Source organism: Eubalaena glacialis, chromosome 1 (assembly GCF_028564815.1).
Source record: "Eubalaena glacialis isolate mEubGla1 chromosome 1, mEubGla1.1.hap2.+ XY, whole genome shotgun sequence".
Lineage (NCBI taxonomy): Eukaryota > Metazoa > Chordata > Mammalia > Artiodactyla > Balaenidae > Eubalaena > Eubalaena glacialis.
This window is the reverse complement of record NC_083716.1, coordinates 195,608,710-195,628,902: the sequence shown is the minus strand read 5'-3', so window position 1 is coordinate 195,628,902 and position 20,193 is coordinate 195,608,710. Positions and strand designations below refer to the sequence as shown.

Sequence of the window (20,193 nt, the reverse complement as noted above, 5' to 3'; positions counted from 1 at the left end):
AAAAACACAAACACATGGAGGCTAAACAATACGTTACTAAATAACCAAGAGATCACTGAAGAAATCAAAGAGGAAATCAAAAAATACCTAGAGACAAATGACAATGAAAACACGAAGATCCAAAACCTATGGGATGCAGCAAAAGCAGCTCTAAGAGGGAAGTTTATAGCTACACAAGCCTACCTCAAGAAACAAGAAGAATCTCAAATAAACAATCTAACCTTACACCTAAAGGAACTAGAGAAAGAAGAACAAACAAAACCCAAAGTTACCAGAAGGAAAGAAATCATAAAGATCAGAGCAGAAATAAATGAAATAGAAACAAAGAAAACAATAGCAAAGATCAATAAAACTAAAAGCTGATTCTTTGAGAAGATAAACAAAATTGATAAACCATTAGCCAGACTCATCAAGAAAAAGAGAGAGAGGACTCAAATCAATAAAATTAGAAATGAAAAAGGAGAAGTTACAACAGACACTGCAGAAATACAAAGCATCCTAAGAGACTACTACAAGCAACTTTATGCCAATAAAATGGACAACCTGGAAGAAATGGACAAATTCTTAGAAAGGTATAACCTCCCAAGACTGAACCAGGAAGAAATAGAAAATATGAACAGACCAATCACAAGTAATGAAATTGAAACTGTGATTAAAAATCTTCCAACAAACAAAAGTCCAGGACCAGATGGCTTCACAGGTGAATTCTATCAAACATTTAGAGAAGAGCTAACACTCATCCTTCTCAAACTCTTCCAAAACATTGCAGAGGAAGGAACACTCCCAAACTCATTCTATGAGGCCACCATCACCCTGCTACCAAAACCAGACAAAGATACTACAAAAAAAGAAAATTACAGACCAATATCACTGATGAATATAGATGCAAAAATCCTCAACAAAATACTAGCAAACAGAATCCAACAACACATTAAAAGGATCATAAACCATGATCAAGTGGGATTTATCCCAGGGATGCAAGGATTCTTCAATATATGCAAATCAATCAATGTGATACACCATATTAACAAATTGAAGAATAAAAACCATATGATCATGTCAATAGATGCAGAAAAAGCTTTTGACAAAATTCAATACCCACTTATGATAAAAACTCTCCAGAAAGTGGGCATTAGAGGGAACCTACCTCAACATAATAAAGGCCATATATGACAAACCCACAGCAAACATCATTCTCAATGGTGAAAAACTGAAAGCATTTCCTCTAAGATCAGGAAGAAGACAAGGATGTCCACTCTCACCACTATTATTCAACATAGTTTTGGAAGTCCTAGCCATGGCAATCAGAGAAGAAAAAGAAATAAAAGGAATACAAATTGGAAAAGAAGAAGTAAAACTCTCACTGTTTGCAGATGACATGATACTATACATAGAGAATCCTAAAAATGCCACCAGAGAACTACTAGAGCTAATCAATGAATTTGGTAAAGTTGCAGGATACAAAATTAATGCACAGAAATCTCTTGCATTCCTATATACTAATGATGAAAAATCTGAAAGAGAAATTAAGGAAACACTCCCATTTACCATTGCAACAAAAAGAATAAAATACCTAGGAATAAACCTACCTAGGGAGACAAAAGACCTGTATGCAGAAAACTCTAAGACACTGATGAAAGAAATTAAAGATGATACCAACAGATGGAGAGATATTCCATGTTCTTGGGATTGGAAGAATCAATACTGTGAAAATGACTATACTACCCAAAGCAATCTACAGATTGAATGCAATCCCTATCAAATTACCAATGGCATTATTTATGGAACTAGAACAAAAAATCTTAAAATTTGTATGGAGACACAAAAGACCCCGAATAGCCAAAGCAGTCTTAAGGGAAAAAAACGGAGTGGGAGGAATCAGACTCCCTGACTTCAGACTATACTACAGAGCTACAGTAATCAAGACAATATGGTACAGGCACAAAAACAGAAACATAGATCAATGGAACAAGATAGAAAGCCCAGAGATAAACCCACGCACCTATGGTCAACTAATCTATGACAAAGGAGGCAAGGATATACAATGGAGAAAAGACAGTCTCTTCAATAAGTGGTGCTGGGAAAACTGGACAGCTACATGCAAAAGAATGAAATTAGAACACTCCCTAACACCATACACAAAAATAAACTCAAAAGGGATTAGAGACCTAAATGTAAGACCGGACACTATAAAACTCTTAGAGGAAAACTTAGGAAGAACACTCTTTGACATAAATCACAGCAAGATCTTTTTTGATTCACCTCCTAGAGTAATGGAAATAAAAACAAAAATAAACAAATGGGACCTAATGAAACTTCAAAGCTTTTGCACAGCAAAGGAAACCATAAACAAGACAAAAAGACAACTCTCAGAATGGGAGAAAATATTTGCAAACAAATCAACGGACAAAGGATTAATCTCCAGAATATATAAATAGCTCATGCAGCTCAATATTAAAGAAACAAACAACCCAATCCAAAAATGGGCAGCAGACCTAAATAGACATTTCTCCAAAGAAGACATACAGATGGCCAAGAAGCACATGAAAAGCTGCTCAACATCACTAATTATTATGGAAATGCAAATCAAAACTACAATGAGGTATCACCTCATACCAGTTAGAATGGGCATCATCAGGAAATCTACAAACAACAAATGCTGGAGAGGGTGTGGAGAAAAGGGAACCCTCTTGCACTGTTGGTGGGAATGTAAATTGATCCAGCCACTATGGAGAACAGTATGGAGGTTCCTTAAAAAACTAAAAATAGAATTACCATATGACCCAGCAATCCCACTACTGGGCATATACCCAGAGAAAACCGTAATTCAAAAAGACACATGCGCACCCTAATGTTTATTGCAGCACTATTTACAATAGCCAGGACATGGAAACAACCTAAATGCCCATTGACAGACAAATGGATAAAGAAGATGTGATACATATATACAATGGAATATTACTCAGCCATAAAAAGGAACGAAATTGGGTCACTTGTTGAGACGTGGATGGATCTAGAGACTGTCATACAGAGTGAAGTAAGTCAGAAAGAGAAAAACAAATATCGTATATTAACACATGTATGTGGAACCTAGAAAAATGGTACCAATGAACCAGTTTGCAGGGCAGAAGTTGAGACACAGATGTAGAGAACAAACGTATGGACACCAAGGGGGGAAAGCCACGGGGAGGTGCGGATGGTGGTGTGCTGAATTGGGCGATTGGGATTGACATGTATACACTGATGTGTATAAAATTGATGACTAATAAGAACCTGCTGTATAAAAAATAAAATAAAATTTAAAAATTAAAAAAAAATAATGTACTTACAAAGTAGTCACCTGGTCACAGGCAAGAAGAAAAGTATTAGGTACAAAGGAATAGTGTCCAGAGAATAGTGTCCAGAGAGTGAAGTAGGTGGTAACAATCTTGCAGGAAAAGTAGAATGATTGAGAGTGGAATGGGCAGTAGAAGGAAAGGGAGAAGATGGGTGTCCCTGAGGAATAGGGTAATGAGAGTAAAGTGTGGAAGGAACAGAGTGGAGAAGGAAGAAATGTGGCTTAGAAAGTCAGTCAGACATGAATCTCTCATCCTATTTTTGCCCATATTACAGCAGCACTTCCCCATCTTTTTGCGTACTACACTAGAGTAAAATTCTGTATTTAAAAGAATTAATGCAATGACTTCATTTCTCCCCCTTACAATCCTTATTCCTTCCTCAAAATCTCCCAGAACTGAGAGAGACATAGTTGGCAATTCTCTCCCCTTATTGCTAAATGCACTGTAGATAACAGAAGTTTGGGAGTTTCTCTATTTCTCTAGGGTTAGTGTGGCCCATGGACCAGTGATAGTCCACAAAATCGTTGACAACAGGATTATAGAAACTGAGAATAGACATTTAAAAGAAACAGCTCTTCCTTACAGTTAAATACCAGTTAATAAATTAATAAAGAAGGGAAAGTTTAAAAAAAATTGCCATTAGGCAGATGCCAGAGTAATTATTATTGCATCAGTGGATCCTAAAATTGGTGAGCAAAAGTACAATGCAAAACAGAATATTTCCATAGTCTCAAAGCGTCTCACCTCAAGATACTTGTTAATTACAAAGGGAAGAACAATAACTTTACAGTGGAGAAATATGCCAGACACCACTTTAATCAGGCACCCAAAGTTAACATTGCCAGTTATAAGGTATATCAACGTGTACCCCCTGAAATGATGCACTGGGAAAGTGCATGAAGACTATGGTATTCTTGCCAAAATGCATAACCTCAGTTTAACTGTGAGAAACATCAGATAAATTGAGGGACATTCTACAAAATAACTGGCCTGGACTCATCAAAAATATCACAATCATGAAAGACAGAAAATCATGAAAGACAAAGGACTGTCACAGATTAAAGGAGACTAAAGAGACATGATAACTAGATGCAATGTGGGATCCTGGATTGAATTCTGGAATAGGAAAAGGACATTGGTGAGAAACTGGCAAAATTTAAAATGAAGTCTGCAGATTAGCTAATAGTATTGTATCGACGTTAATTTCCTGGTTGACATCCAGGAAAGCTGTATGAAGGATAGCCAGAACACTCTGTACTATTTTTGCAAATTTATGGAAAGTCTAAAATTATTTCAAAATTTAAAATTTGGTTGCTTTAGGGACTTCCCTGGTGGCGCAGTGGTTAGGAGTCTGCCTGCCAATGCAGGGAACAGGGGTTCGAGCCCTGGTCTGGGAAGATCCCACATGCTGCGGAGCAACTAAGCCCATGCGCCACAACTGCTGAGCCTGCGCTCTAGAGCTCACGTGCCACAACTTCTGAGGCCCGCATGCCCAGAGCCCGTGCTCCGCAACAAAGAGAAACCACCGTAATGAGAGGCCCCCCAAAGAGTGTCCCCCACTCACCGCAACTAGAGAAAGCCCGCACACAGCAACGAAGAACCAGTGCAGCCAAAAATAAATTAATTAATTAATTTAAAAAAAATTTTGGTTGCTTTAAAATTATTTCCCCATAACAGATTGCTGAAAAAATGGCTATTCCTTTATCACAAATAGTTTGAGAACCACCACTCTAGAATACTGGGTAAGAAGTGGATGACTGAGTTTTGAAAGGTCATAAAATTAGGTTAAAGTTTGATGCATCCAAAAACATTTGTTTTTTGGCTCTTCACCAAGCATTAAAATTGCTACATTTCAGAATGGGAGAAAATATTTGCAGGTGAAACAACTGACAAAGGATTAATCTGCAAAATATACAAGCAGCTCATGCAGCTCAATATCAAAAAAACAAACAACCCAATCCAAAACTGGGCAGAAGACCTAAATAGACATTTCTCCAAAGAAGACATACAGATTGCCAAAAAACACATGAAAGGATGCTCAACATCACTAATCATTAGAGAAAAGCAAATCAAAACTACAGTGAGGTATCACCTCACACAGGTCAGAATGGCCATCATCAAAAAATCTAGAAACAATAAATGCTGGAGAGGGTGTGGAGAAAAGGGAACCCTCCTGCACTGTTGGTGGGAATGTAAACTGATACAGCCACTATGGAGAACAGTATGGAGGTTCCTTATAAAACTAAAAATAGAACTACCATATGACCCAGCAATCCCACTACTGGGCATATACCCTGAGAAAACCATAATTCAAAAAGACACATGCACCCCCAATGTTTATTGCAGCACTATTTACAATAGCCAGGACATGGAAGCAACCTAAGTGTCCATCGACAGACGAATGGATAAAGAAAATGTGGCACATATATACAATGGAATATTACTCAGCCATAAAAAGAAACGAAACTGAGTTATTTGTAGTGAGGTGGATGGACCTAGAGTCTGTCATACAAAGTGAAGTAAGTCAGAAAGAGAAAAACAAATACCATAAGCTAACACATATATATGGAATCTAAAAAAAAAAAAAAAAAAAGTGGTTCTGATGAACGTAGGGACAGGACAGAAATAAAGATGCAGTCGTAGAGAATGGACTTGAGGACACGGGGAGGGGGAAGGGTAAGCTGGGACGAAGTGAGAGAGTAGCATTGACATATATACACTACCAAATGTAAAATAGATAGCTAATGGGAAGCAGCTGCATAGCACAGGGAGCTCAGCTCGGTGCTTTGCGACCACCTAGAGGGGTGGGATAGGCAGGGTGGGAGAGAGACACAAGAGGGAGGGGATATGGGCATATATGTAAATATAGCTGATTCACTTTGTTATACAGCAGAAACTAACACAACATTGTAAAGCAATTATACTCCAATAAAGATATTAAAAAAATGAGACTCTGCACATTAAAAAAAAATTTACATTTCAAGATGAAATATGACAACTATGAAAAATATGGAACAATATTATTCCATCATTACAAACTAACAACCCACCAGAGAGATTTTACATTTCTTAAATAATATATTTGAATATTGCCATGAAAAAGACTTGATGAAATTTTGAGGATGTAGTCTAAAAATCATTTTCTTCTAAATGAGCTCTAATATTTTGTATAGTTATTACCTTATCTTGTGAGTGAAAAAGATAAAGGACATCAGCATAATTAAATCCTTCATTTTCTTGTAATTCATTCTGTAACTGATCATTCCTTAGGACAATGCATGCCAAGGAAAATGCCACTTCAACCTAAAAATGTGATTTTCAAAAATTATTTTTCACTCATGGTTTATCAAATGACGTATTTCATTATACAAATATTTATATAGGATATACCAATTCAAAGATACCATAAAACGTTAATTCCATCTCTCTGACTAGTATTTAGAGAGTGGCATTTACAACTTCTGGAGAAATGTCCCTTATAATTTTTAACAGCTGAGAAAATATCCTTCTGTGTGCTGCACAATCACAAAGCTCCATTTGAGAGCATAGGGGGAGGCAACAAGGGCCTGCAGGACATGTGAAGAAGTTTCTCTTAAGTGCATAGTTGCATTCCTTCTACATCTAAAAAAAGGTTTTTTTAATTTCCTAGCATGAATTAAAAAGCTGTTCTGAACTGCTTGTTAGCTACTGACCATTGAGTTGTAACGCTTTAATAGAATGCCTTCAACTGAAGCAAAACACTGGCAGATAGACCTGAGGAAGTTTTCCTCTTCTAGTTCTGTAGTCATTTAAGGAGGTTGTTAATGAACCTTGTTTATTATTGGGCTCAATAGACAAATTTTTTAAGTGCTACACCATGCATTTCTATGAAAAGTGTGAATTTGAAAAGCATGATTATTATTACGAAATTACTATAGAATCTTACTTGAGGAAAAGTATTAAAATGTATTTATGTTTTGTTTTAACAAGTTTAAGAACTCAGTGAAAATATATACTGAAATACAGATAGATGCAGTTGAAGTAAACTGGCCATGAAAATGCACATTTTAAAATAAAAATGTATTTTTATGTGGAATTTTCCTTTGTTTTGTGAAAGTTATTTGTACTTTAAACGTCGTTGCAGTTTTTGCATATAATTCCAGCCAAAAAATTGCTAGCATATGCCTCTTTTTTTTTGTTTCCCTAATCAACTCCTGTAATGAAATAATCTCTTTCACAGCAAGAAAAGCCAGATAACTTATGACATCTTTTCTGATAATAAACACATTCCTTAAAAGAAACAATGCTATGTTTACTTATATATTTTCCTCCTATGTTATTTTTATTTTCTCATTTCCAGCAAAGCACATACCAAATTTTGAAGAGAAAATATATTCCTTGTCCTTATAATTTCTGTCTGGCCAAGTATAGACGTCCTGAATTTCTAAAACCTTGGTAAAGGATTTGAATAGATGTGAATGTCGTTTTATTAAAGGCACTTTACTAGAAGTAAATGGAAGAGTGAATGACTCCTCAACAACTCATAGTAATACCTAGCAGTGTCCACCCTTGAGATAACTATTGCTGCCAGACAACACAGACTGCTTTGTAGACGGCAGGGCTGTATTGATGGTGTGGCACTGACAGGATTCACTTATATTTGAGAAAATTTGCTACATAAATCACACATCCTCATCATCCCCACCCAGTTTTAGCAACCAATATCTGAGGAAGTAGGGAAGAAATTCTATGAATAATCAAATATCTGAGGAATAAAACTTCTTTGATGAGTAAGGACATGAGACTTTCTTATTATATTTGAAGAAACCATATTTTAATAAAATTTAGTGGTATCTTTGCTACTATCTTTGTAGCAACTTTTTTGTTTAAAACTTCTAAGATTTTGTTTAAAAGGTTAAGTATTTTTATTATACTTGTGAGCTTGCCTAAAGATACAAATTATTCTTAAAAAGTCATTTATGTTAATTTTTACTATATCACACAAAAAAATCTTATATATACCTTAATGTTAGGAGAAGGGTGATTTCTCAGTAGTTGGATAAGTACTGGAAAGGCATTTTCTTCTACAACAAATTGTTGACTAATGGGATTGCTTGTATGGGCGACACCTGTAAGAATCCACAACTCCATGAGATAATATTTTTTCCATCTTGAAAATGGTAAAGTCAAACATAGCTCAACATATTTGGTTGATAATGTGTCCTAGCGTAATATGGTTGGTAAATTACAAAAAGAAATGCTATATTGACACTATTTTACCTTAATTAATTTTTTAAAAGGCAAACTGGATAAACATGGAAAATTTACTGTTAGAAGTGTAGATGGTTTTCTAATAGTCACAGAACAAAGAAATTAGAAGTGGTGGACTATCAGGGAATAATAATGTAATAGCTATCATTTATTAAAAAATTATTATGTACAAGGTACTTCAGCTTATAGTTGCTACTGTTTTCCATAAAAAGTTTGTTTTTATAAAAATAACTCGAGTAATCACCTGGTTAAATTTCTGGATTCCTTAAATACACATAATAAAAAGATAATCTTACTTCTCCTTTTAAACATACTACTTTAAATTGCAGGTCTAATCTCAATGAAGAAACTCAAATCATCTCTTTCTAGTGGACATGCACAAACAATTTAAATTTTGTTCTTTTGCCAATAAATGTCACAACACATATGCAATGGGTTTACATACTTTAATATAAATACAAGATTGGGGTCCTTTATGAACAATGAAGAGAAACCACCTTATTATTATGACCTGGGGAAGTTTGAAGGGACTAAGGGAAATATTATAGAAGGAGCAAAGAATACTTTGGTTTCCTTGTCCCCTACTCCCCCCACACTGGCCACCAGGGGATGTACACAAACACTAATTACATGAATATTCTTCATTCAACCGACAGGTATTGAATGCCTGGTACACCAGGCACTGAGGTAGGAGGTAGGGCTAAAAGAAGAAATTAGATTCTCTACCCTCAAGGAGTTTATATTTTATAGGGTGAGCGACTATTTAAATATATGATTTCAATACTATGCAATAAGTGCTTTGACAGAGGTTAGAAAAGTACACTTGAAGCACAGAAGAGGTATTGCTCACTTCAGAGTAGGTGGAAAAGGAGTAGGTAGGGAGATTTCAAGGGGTGAAGATGCTGGAGGTGGGTTTCAAAAAAATTACTATTTTTAATAATGATGATTATAATGATGATGGTGGTGTTATAAGATGAACACCCTCAAATCTCTGACTGAATCTTCACATGTTAATAATGGAATGGAACTCAAAAATTAAATTGGGAAAAGAATCACTACAAGCAGTAGGCTGAACAATTCTCAGAGCTCACACTTGTCTAGGGATGGTTTGTGTTCCTACTGGCCAGAGTGTAGATACCTCATAATACACGGGACTATACAGAGAGATTGAGTCCTCTGAAAGGAATCATCTCAAAAGCACAGGGTTAAGTTAGTTCCAAAGTAAAGGGTGCTCTAGACTTGTCCTAGGAAAGGTTAAAAGCTAGGTGCAAAAGAATCAATTTGATCCCAACTAAAATGACTGCATGCCAGAATAAAGCCTAACTCTCTTTAAAGGAAAACAATAAGATCCAGCATATATCAATTTAAAACTCACAATGCCCAGCATTCAATCAAAATTTCTTATGCATGATTTTAAAATATGAAATACCTAAGGTAAAACTGGCAAAAAATGTGCAAGAGTTGTACATTGGCAACTATAAAACATTGCTGGGAGATATTAAAGAAGGCCCAATTATTGGAGAAATATACCATGTTTATGGATTACAAAATGTGATATTAATGGGATGCATGTTCTCCCCAAATTTACTTATAGATTCCATGCAATTCCAATCAAAATAACAGAAGGATCTTTTTTAGAAATTGGCAGGTTAATTTTTTAAATTATATGGAAATACAAGGGACCTGCAACAGCCAAAACAGCTTTGAAAAACAATAGCAAGGTCGAAGGACTTAATGCTATCTGCTTTCAAGATTTACAGTAAGTCTACAGTAATTAAGACAGTTAGTATAACATAAAGATAGACAAATAGTTAAATAGAACTGAATAAAAAGTCAAGAAATAGACCCACAAATATCTAGTCAATTGATTTTTGACAAAAGTGCCTAGCTAATTCAATGGAGGAAAAGATAATCTTTTCAATAAATGATGCTGAAGCGATTGGGCAGCCATATGTGAGAAAATGAATCTCAGCCAACTCAAAATGTATCATACATCAAAATATAGAGGAAAACAGAAAAACTTTATGATCTTGGGTTTAGCAGAGAGTTCTTAAAGAGGACACAAAACCTACAAACAGAACAATTTTTAAATCAATGAATTGGACTTCATCAAAATTTAAAACTTCACCTCTTCAAAAGACCCTGTTACAAAAATGGAAAGATACCACAGACTGGAAGAAAATTTATGAAAAACATACATCTAACAACAACAACAAAAGAGCTGTATCTAGAATTTATAAAGAATGCTTACAACTCAAGACAACACAATGTAAAAAATGGGCAAAATATTTGAACAGACACTTTAGCAAAGAAGATATACAAGTGACAAATAAACACATGAAACGATGCTCTACATCATTAGTCATTAGGAAAATGCTAATTAAAACCACAATAAGATTTACTACATATCCACTACAATAATAAAATTACCATACTAAATGTTGATGAGGATGTGAAGCTACTGGAACTCACACACAGCTAGTAGAAGTGCAAAGTGGTAACACTACTTTGAAAAACAATCTGGCAGTTTCTTCAAAAGTTAAACATACACCTACCATATGACCCAGCAATCCTACTTCTAGATGTTTACCCACGAGAAATGAAAACGTGTCTATACCAAAACTTGAACACAAATGTTCATAACAGTTTTATTTACAATATAGCAAGAAACAGGAAACAATCCAAATGTCCATCAATGGGTGCATGGGTAAACAAATCATAATATATCCATAAGCATTAGGGTTTTCCAAAGAAAGAGAACCAACGGGATATATATGTATGTATGTATGTATATCATAAGGCATAAAATTAACCATCACACCATACAATGGAATACTACTCAGCATTGAAAGAGAAGTATTTTATTGATATTTGATACAATAATATGGATGACTGTCAAAATAATTATGCTGAGTGAAAGAAGCAAGAAAAAAGTACACATGTGTAATTCCATTTACATAAAATTCTAGAAAATGCAAACTAATCTATAGTGATAGAAAATAAATCAGTGGTAGAGATAATTTAATATCAAATTTTAAAAGTAATTTTGTGCTGTTAGGATCCATGCCATGAATTCAAATCAGCACATTATTTTTTAAAGAAAAAAATCAGAAGCTTATGTTTTAATATGTAAAATACAATAAAGCCATTCTCAGATCATAAGAAAAAAAACCAGATCAGTGGTTATCTGGGGATGGGGTGCAAAGAGGGAGGAATTAGGAAGGGACAATGAAACATTTGGAGGTGATGATTATATTCACTTACTTGATTGTGCTGATGGTGTCAGTGCTGAATACATATGTCAAAACTCATCAAACTGTACACTCTAAATAATGTATTTAATATTTTATTCTATTGTTTATTTTATTTAAATATCTTCTTATATGTAAATTGTATGTCAATATCACTTTTTAAAAAAACTCACATTTTAAAAACTCTAGGTGTGCAAAGAAGCAGGAAAATATGATTCATAATCAAGAAAAAAATCAGCCAATAGCAAGAGACCCAGAAATAACGGATATGCTGGAACTAGTTACAGGGATGTTAAAACAGCTATTTTAAATATGTTCTATATGTTCAAGGGTATAGAAGAAAACATGAACATGATGAAGAAGAAAAAGGAAGGGGTATGTGTGTGTAAAGAGTCTAAGCTGGTGAGTTTGAAAGCAAGAGTTTTTTTCTGTAGTTCTTGTCTATGGCAAGAACTTGTCTATCGCAAATGTGGACAGCTTTGAAGTGAACTAATGAGAAGAAATTGAAAACACACATGTATATCAGTTATCTTTGTATTTGTGTTATCATTTACTAGAATTTTAGAAATAATTTATACCATAGACTCTGGCTAAAACAACAACAACAACAACAAAATTATCTTGCCTGACTTGATTGCCTGTAAGCAGTTAGTGAATTTCAGTAAAGTAGCTTTTCTAAGAAAAAAGGAAAAAAAATTTTTTTGAAACCAAGTCCTATGTTCTTCAACTAGAATTTTCTTTTTTTTTTTTCTGGAAATACAATGGACTAAAAATAAAGTTTTAGGTTTTTTTTTCTCTTGCCTACAGGAAGCAGTCTCAATCAGTCCCATACATTCATGCAGGTCAGCAAAGAACCTGATTTTTTATTTTTGGTAAGTCAATCACCAACAATTCCACAACATTTTTCAGATATCCCAAAAGGTTAATTCCTCTGCAAAGAAAGGAACAACTAGACCTAGTGGCCACTATGTAAACGAAGAATCATTACGGAAAGAGACTGGAATCGAAAAATGTGCCGCAGCATTTGAAACACTTCTATATCTTCAAAAACATATAGTTCCTGAGATTCAAAATAAGAAATATTTTTCTCTTAACTTAAAAAAGGAGATTCCTTTAAGTCAAAATAGCCAAGGCTCATGGTCCTCATTTCTCATTCTAACCAGAACTCAAGAGCAAGACTGATACAATATGCTTAACTACACCACTTTTACTCATTAAGGTCTTGGAGAAATAAAAACATTATAATAACAGATTAAATATGGTTAAGGGCTGCAACAGTAGGGATAGAGAGGAAGAGAAGTATTTACTGATATTTTTAAAACTGAGAATAAACGTACAAACCAATACAGATGGATCCCACTGCTTTGATGACACTCAGAAGTGTTCCTTCAGCTATTTTACTAATCCTTAGTAAGCGAACCAGTGGTGCAATTCCATTCCCTTCACATATTTGATTTTGGTGTATCCTGCTGTCCTTACTTAGCGCTATGACTGCTTCACCTCCTGGCAACGAAAAGCAAGAAACATGTGTGATATTCCAATGTCCTGTTCTATATTGTACAGATTTATGCATAGAAAATAACTTACCAACATACTGCATTTTAGCTGATGGTGATAAAAGCATATTTATTATAAAGTTGTATCCAATCTGTTCTGCCATATACTTTTGTTGTTTTAGTGTTTGTCCTGCCAAAGCCCAAAGTGCTACAGCTCCTTGTTCCTTAACGTCTATTTGAAATGCCTATTTAAAAAAGTATTCCATTCAGTCAATGAGGATTTATTGAATACCGTAGGAATGTATGTTTGATAAAATGTTTATTCTAGAACTGGTTTTAGTTTTCTTTTCACTTAACTAAATTCAATATTGAATGCTTTATCTAAGAAAAATGAAAAGGAATCATAAAATTCCTACCTTGAGGAGTTTTAAAAGATATTTACTTAATGATTTTTCCAGAAATGCTCTCTGAATAGCAGGGTTGTAACTTGCCAGTGCTTCCACAGCCATTGCACCCTTCACTTGAACACTAAGTTGTTTTCCTATAAAAAGAGCCACCAGAGGAGGAATGGCTCCTTCCATAGCCATAGCATCCTGAACTTCCTTATTGTCACGTGCAACCTCAGCAATTGTAACAGAAGATACAGCTGTCAACACATCTTCAAATGAATTCAAGAACCAGTTAAACAAATCTTTTAAAAAGTAAGAGCATAAAAATGCAGCATATATCACTAGTTTCCCATATTTGAAAATCAAATTTATAGAGTTTAGAAAATTTAGAAAATAAAGAAAAATAGAAAAAATAAAACTGTCTAGACTTTCACCACCCAAGCGCAAACATTTCATTTAATCTCAACCACTACTTTTATAAATATATATAATATATATTATATAAATATAGATAACTTTAGATAGTGTTACAGACATATTTAATATAGTTGTACTATAAACACAGTATCCTGCATTTTAATTTACTGGTAAAAATTTTCCCATTCTTTATGAACATCAGTGTCTCCTAAATATTCCACTAATGGGTGTATCACATTTCCTTAAACATTTGCATTTTAAAAAATAATGTGTTGTTTCCAACTTTTCACTGTTTTAAACAATGCTTAGGAGAAATCTTGGCACACTTCCTTCCTGTTTGTATTTTTTTCCCTTGGTATAGAGTCCTAGGAACTATTGGAATAACTTAATACATTTGCAGTAAATTTATTTTCTTTTTTTTCCCTTTTTCTTTTTTTTTTAATTGAAGTATAGTTGACATACAATATTATGTTAGTTTCAGGTGTACAGTAGTTATTTGATATTTAAATACATCATGAAATGATCAACTCAAAAAGTAACCATCTATTCCCATACAATGTTATTTCAATATTACTGACCATATTCCTTATGCTGTATATTACATCCTTGTGACTTATTTTATAACTGGAAGTTCATTCCTCTTAATCGCCTTCACTTATTTTGCACAACCCCCAAACTCCCTTTGCCTCTGGCAATCACCAGTTTGTTCTCTGCATCTGTGAGTCTGTTTTTGTTCCGTTTGTTCATTTGTTTTGGTTTTTAGATTCCACACATAAGTAATATGATATTTGTCTTTGTCTGACTTATGTCACTTAGCATAATACCCTCTAGTTCCATCCATATTGTTGTAAATGGCAAGATTTCATTCTTTTTTTGGCTGTAAATATTCCATTGTGTATATATACTACATCTTTATTCATTCATCTATCAGTAGGCACTTAGGTTGCTTCGATATCTTGACTATTGTTAATAATGCTAATTGAAAATAGGGGTGCTTTTATTTTTAGAATTAGTGCTTAAGTTTTCCTTGGGTAAACATCTAGAAGTGGAATTGCTGGATCATTTGGTAGTTCTATTTTTAATTTTTTGAGAAATCTCCACACTGTTCTCCATAGTGGCTGCACCAATTTACATTCCCACCAACAGTGCTAGAGGGTTCTTTCTTCTCCACACCCTCAGCAACACTTGTTATTTGCTATCTTTTTGATGATAGCCCTTTGGAGAGGTGTGAATGATATCTCATTGTGGTTTCGATTTGCATTTCCCTGGTGATTAGTGATGTTGAGCATCTTTTCATATGTCTCTTGGCCATCTGTATATCTTCTTTGGAAAAATGTCTATTCAGGTTCTCTGCCCATTTTTTAATTGGATTGTTAGGTTTGTTTGTTTTTTTTTTGTAATGTTGAGTCATTTGAGTTCTTTATATATGTTGGATATTAAGCTCTTATCGGATATATTGTTTGCAAATATTTTATCCCAATCAGTAGGTTGTTTTCTCATTTTGTTGATGGTTTTCTTTGCTATGCAAAGCTTTTTAGTTTGATTTAGTCCCATTTGTTTATTTTTGGTTTTGTTTCACTTGCCTGAGGAGAAATATTCAAAAAATATTGCTAAGATCAATGTCAAAGAGCATACTGCCTGTTTTCTTCTAGAAGTTTTAAAATTTCAGGTCTTACATTTAAGTCTTTAATCCATTTCAAGTTTATTTTTGTATGCAGTGTAAGAAAGTGTCCAGTTTTCCCAACAGCATTTATTGAAGAGATTATCTTTTCCCCATTGTATATTCTTTCCTCCTTTGTCACAGATTAATTGACCATATAAGCATGGGTTTATTTCTGAGCTCTCTTTCTGTTCCATTGATTTATGTGTCTCTTTTTGTGCCAGCATGATACTGTTTTGATTACTATAGCTTTGTAGTATAGTTTGAAATCAGGGGGTGTGATACCTCCCGCTTTGTTCTTATTTCTCAAGATTGCTTTGGCTATTTGGGTCTGTTGTGGTTCCATACAAATTTTAGGATCATTTGTCCTAGCTCTGTGAAAAATGCCATCGGTATTTTATTAAGGATTTCATTGAATCTGTAGATTACCCTGGGTTGTATGGCCATTTTAACAACATTAATTCTTTCAGTCCACGAGCTTGGTATATATTTCCATTTATTTGTGTCAACTTCAATTTCTTTCATCAATGTCTTATAGTTTTTAGAATACAGGTCTCTCACCTCCTTGGTTAAATTTATTCCTAGATATTTTATTATTTTTGATGGAATTGTAAATGGGATTGTTTTCTTAATTTCTCTTTCTGATAGATTGTTATTAGTGTACAGAAACACAATGGATTTCTGTATATTAATTTTATATCCTGCAAATTTACTGAATTCATTTATTAGTTCTAATAGGTTTTTGGTGGCCTCTTTGGGGTTTTCTATACATAGCATAATTTCACCTGCAAACAGTGACAATCTTACTTCTCTCTTTCCAATTTAGAGTCTCTTTATTTATTTATTTAATTTTCTGATTGCTGTGGCTAGAACTTCCACTACTAGTTGAATAAAAGTGACAAGAGTGGGCATCCTTGTCATATTCCTGATCTTAGAGGAAATGCTTTCAACTTTTCACTGTTGAGTATGATATTAGCTGTGATTTTGTCATATATGGCCTTTATTATGTTGAGGTATATTCCCTCTATACCCACTTTGTTGAGAGTTTTTATTATAAATAGATGTTGAATTTTGTCAGAAGCAGCTTTTTGTGCATCTATTGAGATGACAGAATTTTTATCCTTGGTTTGTTAATGTGGTATATCACACTGGTTAATTTGTGGACATTGAACTATCCCTGGGATAAATGCCGCCTGATCATGTATGATCCTTTTAATGTATTGTTGAATTTAATTTGCTAATATTTTGTTGAGGATTTTTGCATCCATGTTCATCAGGGATATTGGCCTGTAATTTTCTTCTTTTTTTTGTAGTGTCTTTGGTTTTGGCATCTGGGCAATGGTGGCCTCACAGAAGGAGTTTGGAAGTGTTCCTTTCTCTTCAGTTTTTTGGAATAGTTTGAAAAGGATAGGTATTAACTCTTCTACAAATGTTTGATAGACTTCACCTGTGAAGGGACTTCCCTGATGGTACAGTGAATAAGAATCAGCCTGCCAATGCAAGGGACACAGGTTTGATCCCTGGTCTGGGAAGATCCCACATGCCACGGAGCAACTAAGCCCATGCACCACAACTTCTGAGCCTGCGCTCTAGAGCCTGCGAGCCACAACTACTGAGCCCATGTGCTGCAACTACTGAAGCTTGTGCATCTAGAGCCCATGTTCCACAACAAGAGAAGCCACTGCAATGAGAAGCCCGCACACCGCAATGAACAGTAGTCCCTGCTCTCTGCAACCAGAGAAAGCCTGTGTGCAGAAACGAAGGCCCAACGCAGCCAAAAATAAATTAATTAATTAATTTTAAAAAATAAATAAACCTTAAAAAAAAACTTGTATACAAATGTTCATAGCAGATTTTTATTAAAAAAAGAATTCACCTGTGAATTCTTTAGTTTATTGGGAGTTTTTTGATTAATGATTCAGTTTCACTGCTAGTAGCGGTCTGCTTCTATTTCTTCCTGATTCAGTTTATCCATTTGTTCTAGGTTGTCCAATTTGTTGGTGTATAATTGTTTGTAGTAGTATCTTATGATCCTTTGTATTTCTGTGGTGTCAGTTGGAATTTCTCCTTTTTAATTTATAATTTTATTTATTTGGGCCCTCTTTTTTCTTGATCAGTTTGGCTAAAGGTTTATCAATTTTGTTTATCTTTTCAAACAACCAGCTCTTAGTTTCCTTGATCTTTTCTATCTTTTTTGTCTCTATTTCATTTACTTCCACTCTGATCTTTATTATTTCCTCCATCTACTAATTTTTTTGTTTGTTATTCTTTTTCTAGTTCCTTTAGGTGTAAGGTTAGATTGAGATTTTTCTCATTTCCTGGGATAGGCCTGTATTGCTAAACTTCTCTCTCAGAACTGCTTTTGCTAAGTCCCATAGATTTTGGAAAGTTGTACTTCTATTTTTTCTTAAGGTATTTTCTGATTTCCTCTTTGATTTCTTCATTGACCCATTGGTTTTTTTTTAATTAACATGTAGTTTAGTCTCTACACGTTTTTGTGTTTTTCCCATTTTTCTTCCTGTAATTGATTCCTAATTTCATACCATTGTGGTCGGAAAAGATGCTTGATATAATTTCTATCCTCTTAAATTTGTTGAGACTAGATTTGTGGCCTAGCAAACTATATATCTAGAGAATGTTCCATATGCACTTGAAAAGAATGTGTATTCTGCTGGTTTTGGATGGAATGTTCTATATATATCTGTTAAGTTCAGTTGGTCTAATGTATCATTTAAGACCAATATTTCCTTATTGATTTTCTGTTTTGATGATCTGTCCATTGATGTAAGTGGGTGTTAAAGTCCCCTACTATTACTGTGTTAATGTCAGTTTCTCCCTTTGTGTTTGTTAATATTTGCTTTATGTATTTAGGTGCTCCTATTTTGGGTGCATATGTATTTACAGGTGTTATATCTTCTTGTTGGATTGATACCTTTTATCATTATGTAATGCCCTTCTTTTTCTCTTGTTACAGTCTTTGTTTTGAAGTCTATTTTGTCTGATATAAGTATTGCTACTCCAGCTTTCTTTTTATTTCCATTAGCATGGAATATCTTTTTCCATCCCCTCACTTTCAGTCTATGTGTATCTTTAGACCTAAAATGAGCCTTGGGGGCTTTCCTGGTGGTGCAGTTGTTGAGAATCTGCCTGCCAATGCAGGGGACACGGGTTTGAACCCTGGCCCAGGAGGATCCCACATGCCGTGGAGCAGCTAAGCCCGTGTGCCACAATTACTGAGCCTGCCCTCTAGAGCCCGTGCTCTAGAGCCCACAGGCCACAGGTGCTGAGCCTGCGTGCCGCAACTGCTGAAGCCCGCATGCCTGGAGTCTGTGCTCCGCAGCAGGAGAGGCCACTGCAGTGAGAGGCCCGTGCACCGCAGTGGGGAGTGGTCCCCGCTCACTGCAACTAGAGAAAAGACCGAACGCAGCAGCAGGGACCCAAGGCAGCCAAAAATAAATAAATAAATAAATTTATAAAAATAAAAAAAAAAAGACTTACCTGAATCAGAACTCAGAAATGTGATAAGATATGGGATGCCTTTATGGTCTCTCACTGCTCTTTGATTGTTTTTGTTTCCCATACATAATACCCGTAGACAGTTCATCACATTTACTAGCACGCTTTCTATGTCTAAGTTCAAAAGATTTATCAGAGCTGGAATTCCATTCTAAAAATAAACAAAAAGATTTAATTATAATTGAATTTATTTAAGATGTATGCTATCTTTATTTAGAAACACAAGTCTATAATCTTTCTTGCTATAAATATCTGCTTATTTAGGAGAGAACAACTGCCCATAAACAAATGTGTCTACGGATATGGCACATTAAATGACAGTTATTACAACTTTGAGCATATCTTATGCTTCAATATTAAGGAAAGTATTCTATAAATATATTTTCTGCCTCCCTTCCTCCCTCCCTTCCTTCCTTCCTTTCTTTCTTTCTTTGCCGTACCACATGGCATGTGGGATCTTTGTTCCCCGACCAGGGATCGAACCCATGACCCCTGCATTGGAAGTGCAGAGCCTTAACCACTGGACCGCCAGGGAAGTCTCTATAAATATATTTTCAAATAGTCTCCTCTATACGAAAATAATTTGAGGCTGCAAGTTCACTGTAACCTTTAAGTATCTAAAAGTGAAACAACTAAGTAATACCAATTGAATACAGTGCCCATTTGGAAATATTTGCTATTGTATACATTGCACTTGTAATTGGTAATTATATTTATGCAACACAAAATATTATTTTTAAATGTTAATATAGTTTCTTAATTTTAAGTGGAGTAAAGATGGCATTTCTCCCTACTAACAGAAGTAATGAAAGGATATTAAAGAAGATAAGAAACAGAAATGTAACGTCATTTTCAATAAAGCTAGGAGACATCAGT

General features: G+C 34.6%; 1 protein-coding gene across 1 annotated transcript in view; it reads right to left on the bottom strand.

Annotated features, from left to right (window-relative positions):
* Nucleotides 1–20,193, bottom strand: part of ANKAR (ankyrin and armadillo repeat containing) — a 64,528-nt gene that overhangs the window by 12,546 nt on the left and 31,789 nt on the right. Inside the window, exons 11-16 of the mRNA XM_061203200.1 lie at nucleotides 19,300–19,468; nucleotides 13,752–13,993; nucleotides 13,427–13,580; nucleotides 13,181–13,342; nucleotides 8,340–8,446; nucleotides 6,519–6,641 (exon numbers count right to left, since the gene is read on the bottom strand). Coding sequence (XP_061059183.1) covers nucleotides 6,519–6,641; nucleotides 8,340–8,446; nucleotides 13,181–13,342; nucleotides 13,427–13,580; nucleotides 13,752–13,993; nucleotides 19,300–19,468 — 957 coding nt within the window. The remainder of the gene's footprint in view (nucleotides 1–6,518; nucleotides 6,642–8,339; nucleotides 8,447–13,180; nucleotides 13,343–13,426; nucleotides 13,581–13,751; nucleotides 13,994–19,299; nucleotides 19,469–20,193) is intronic.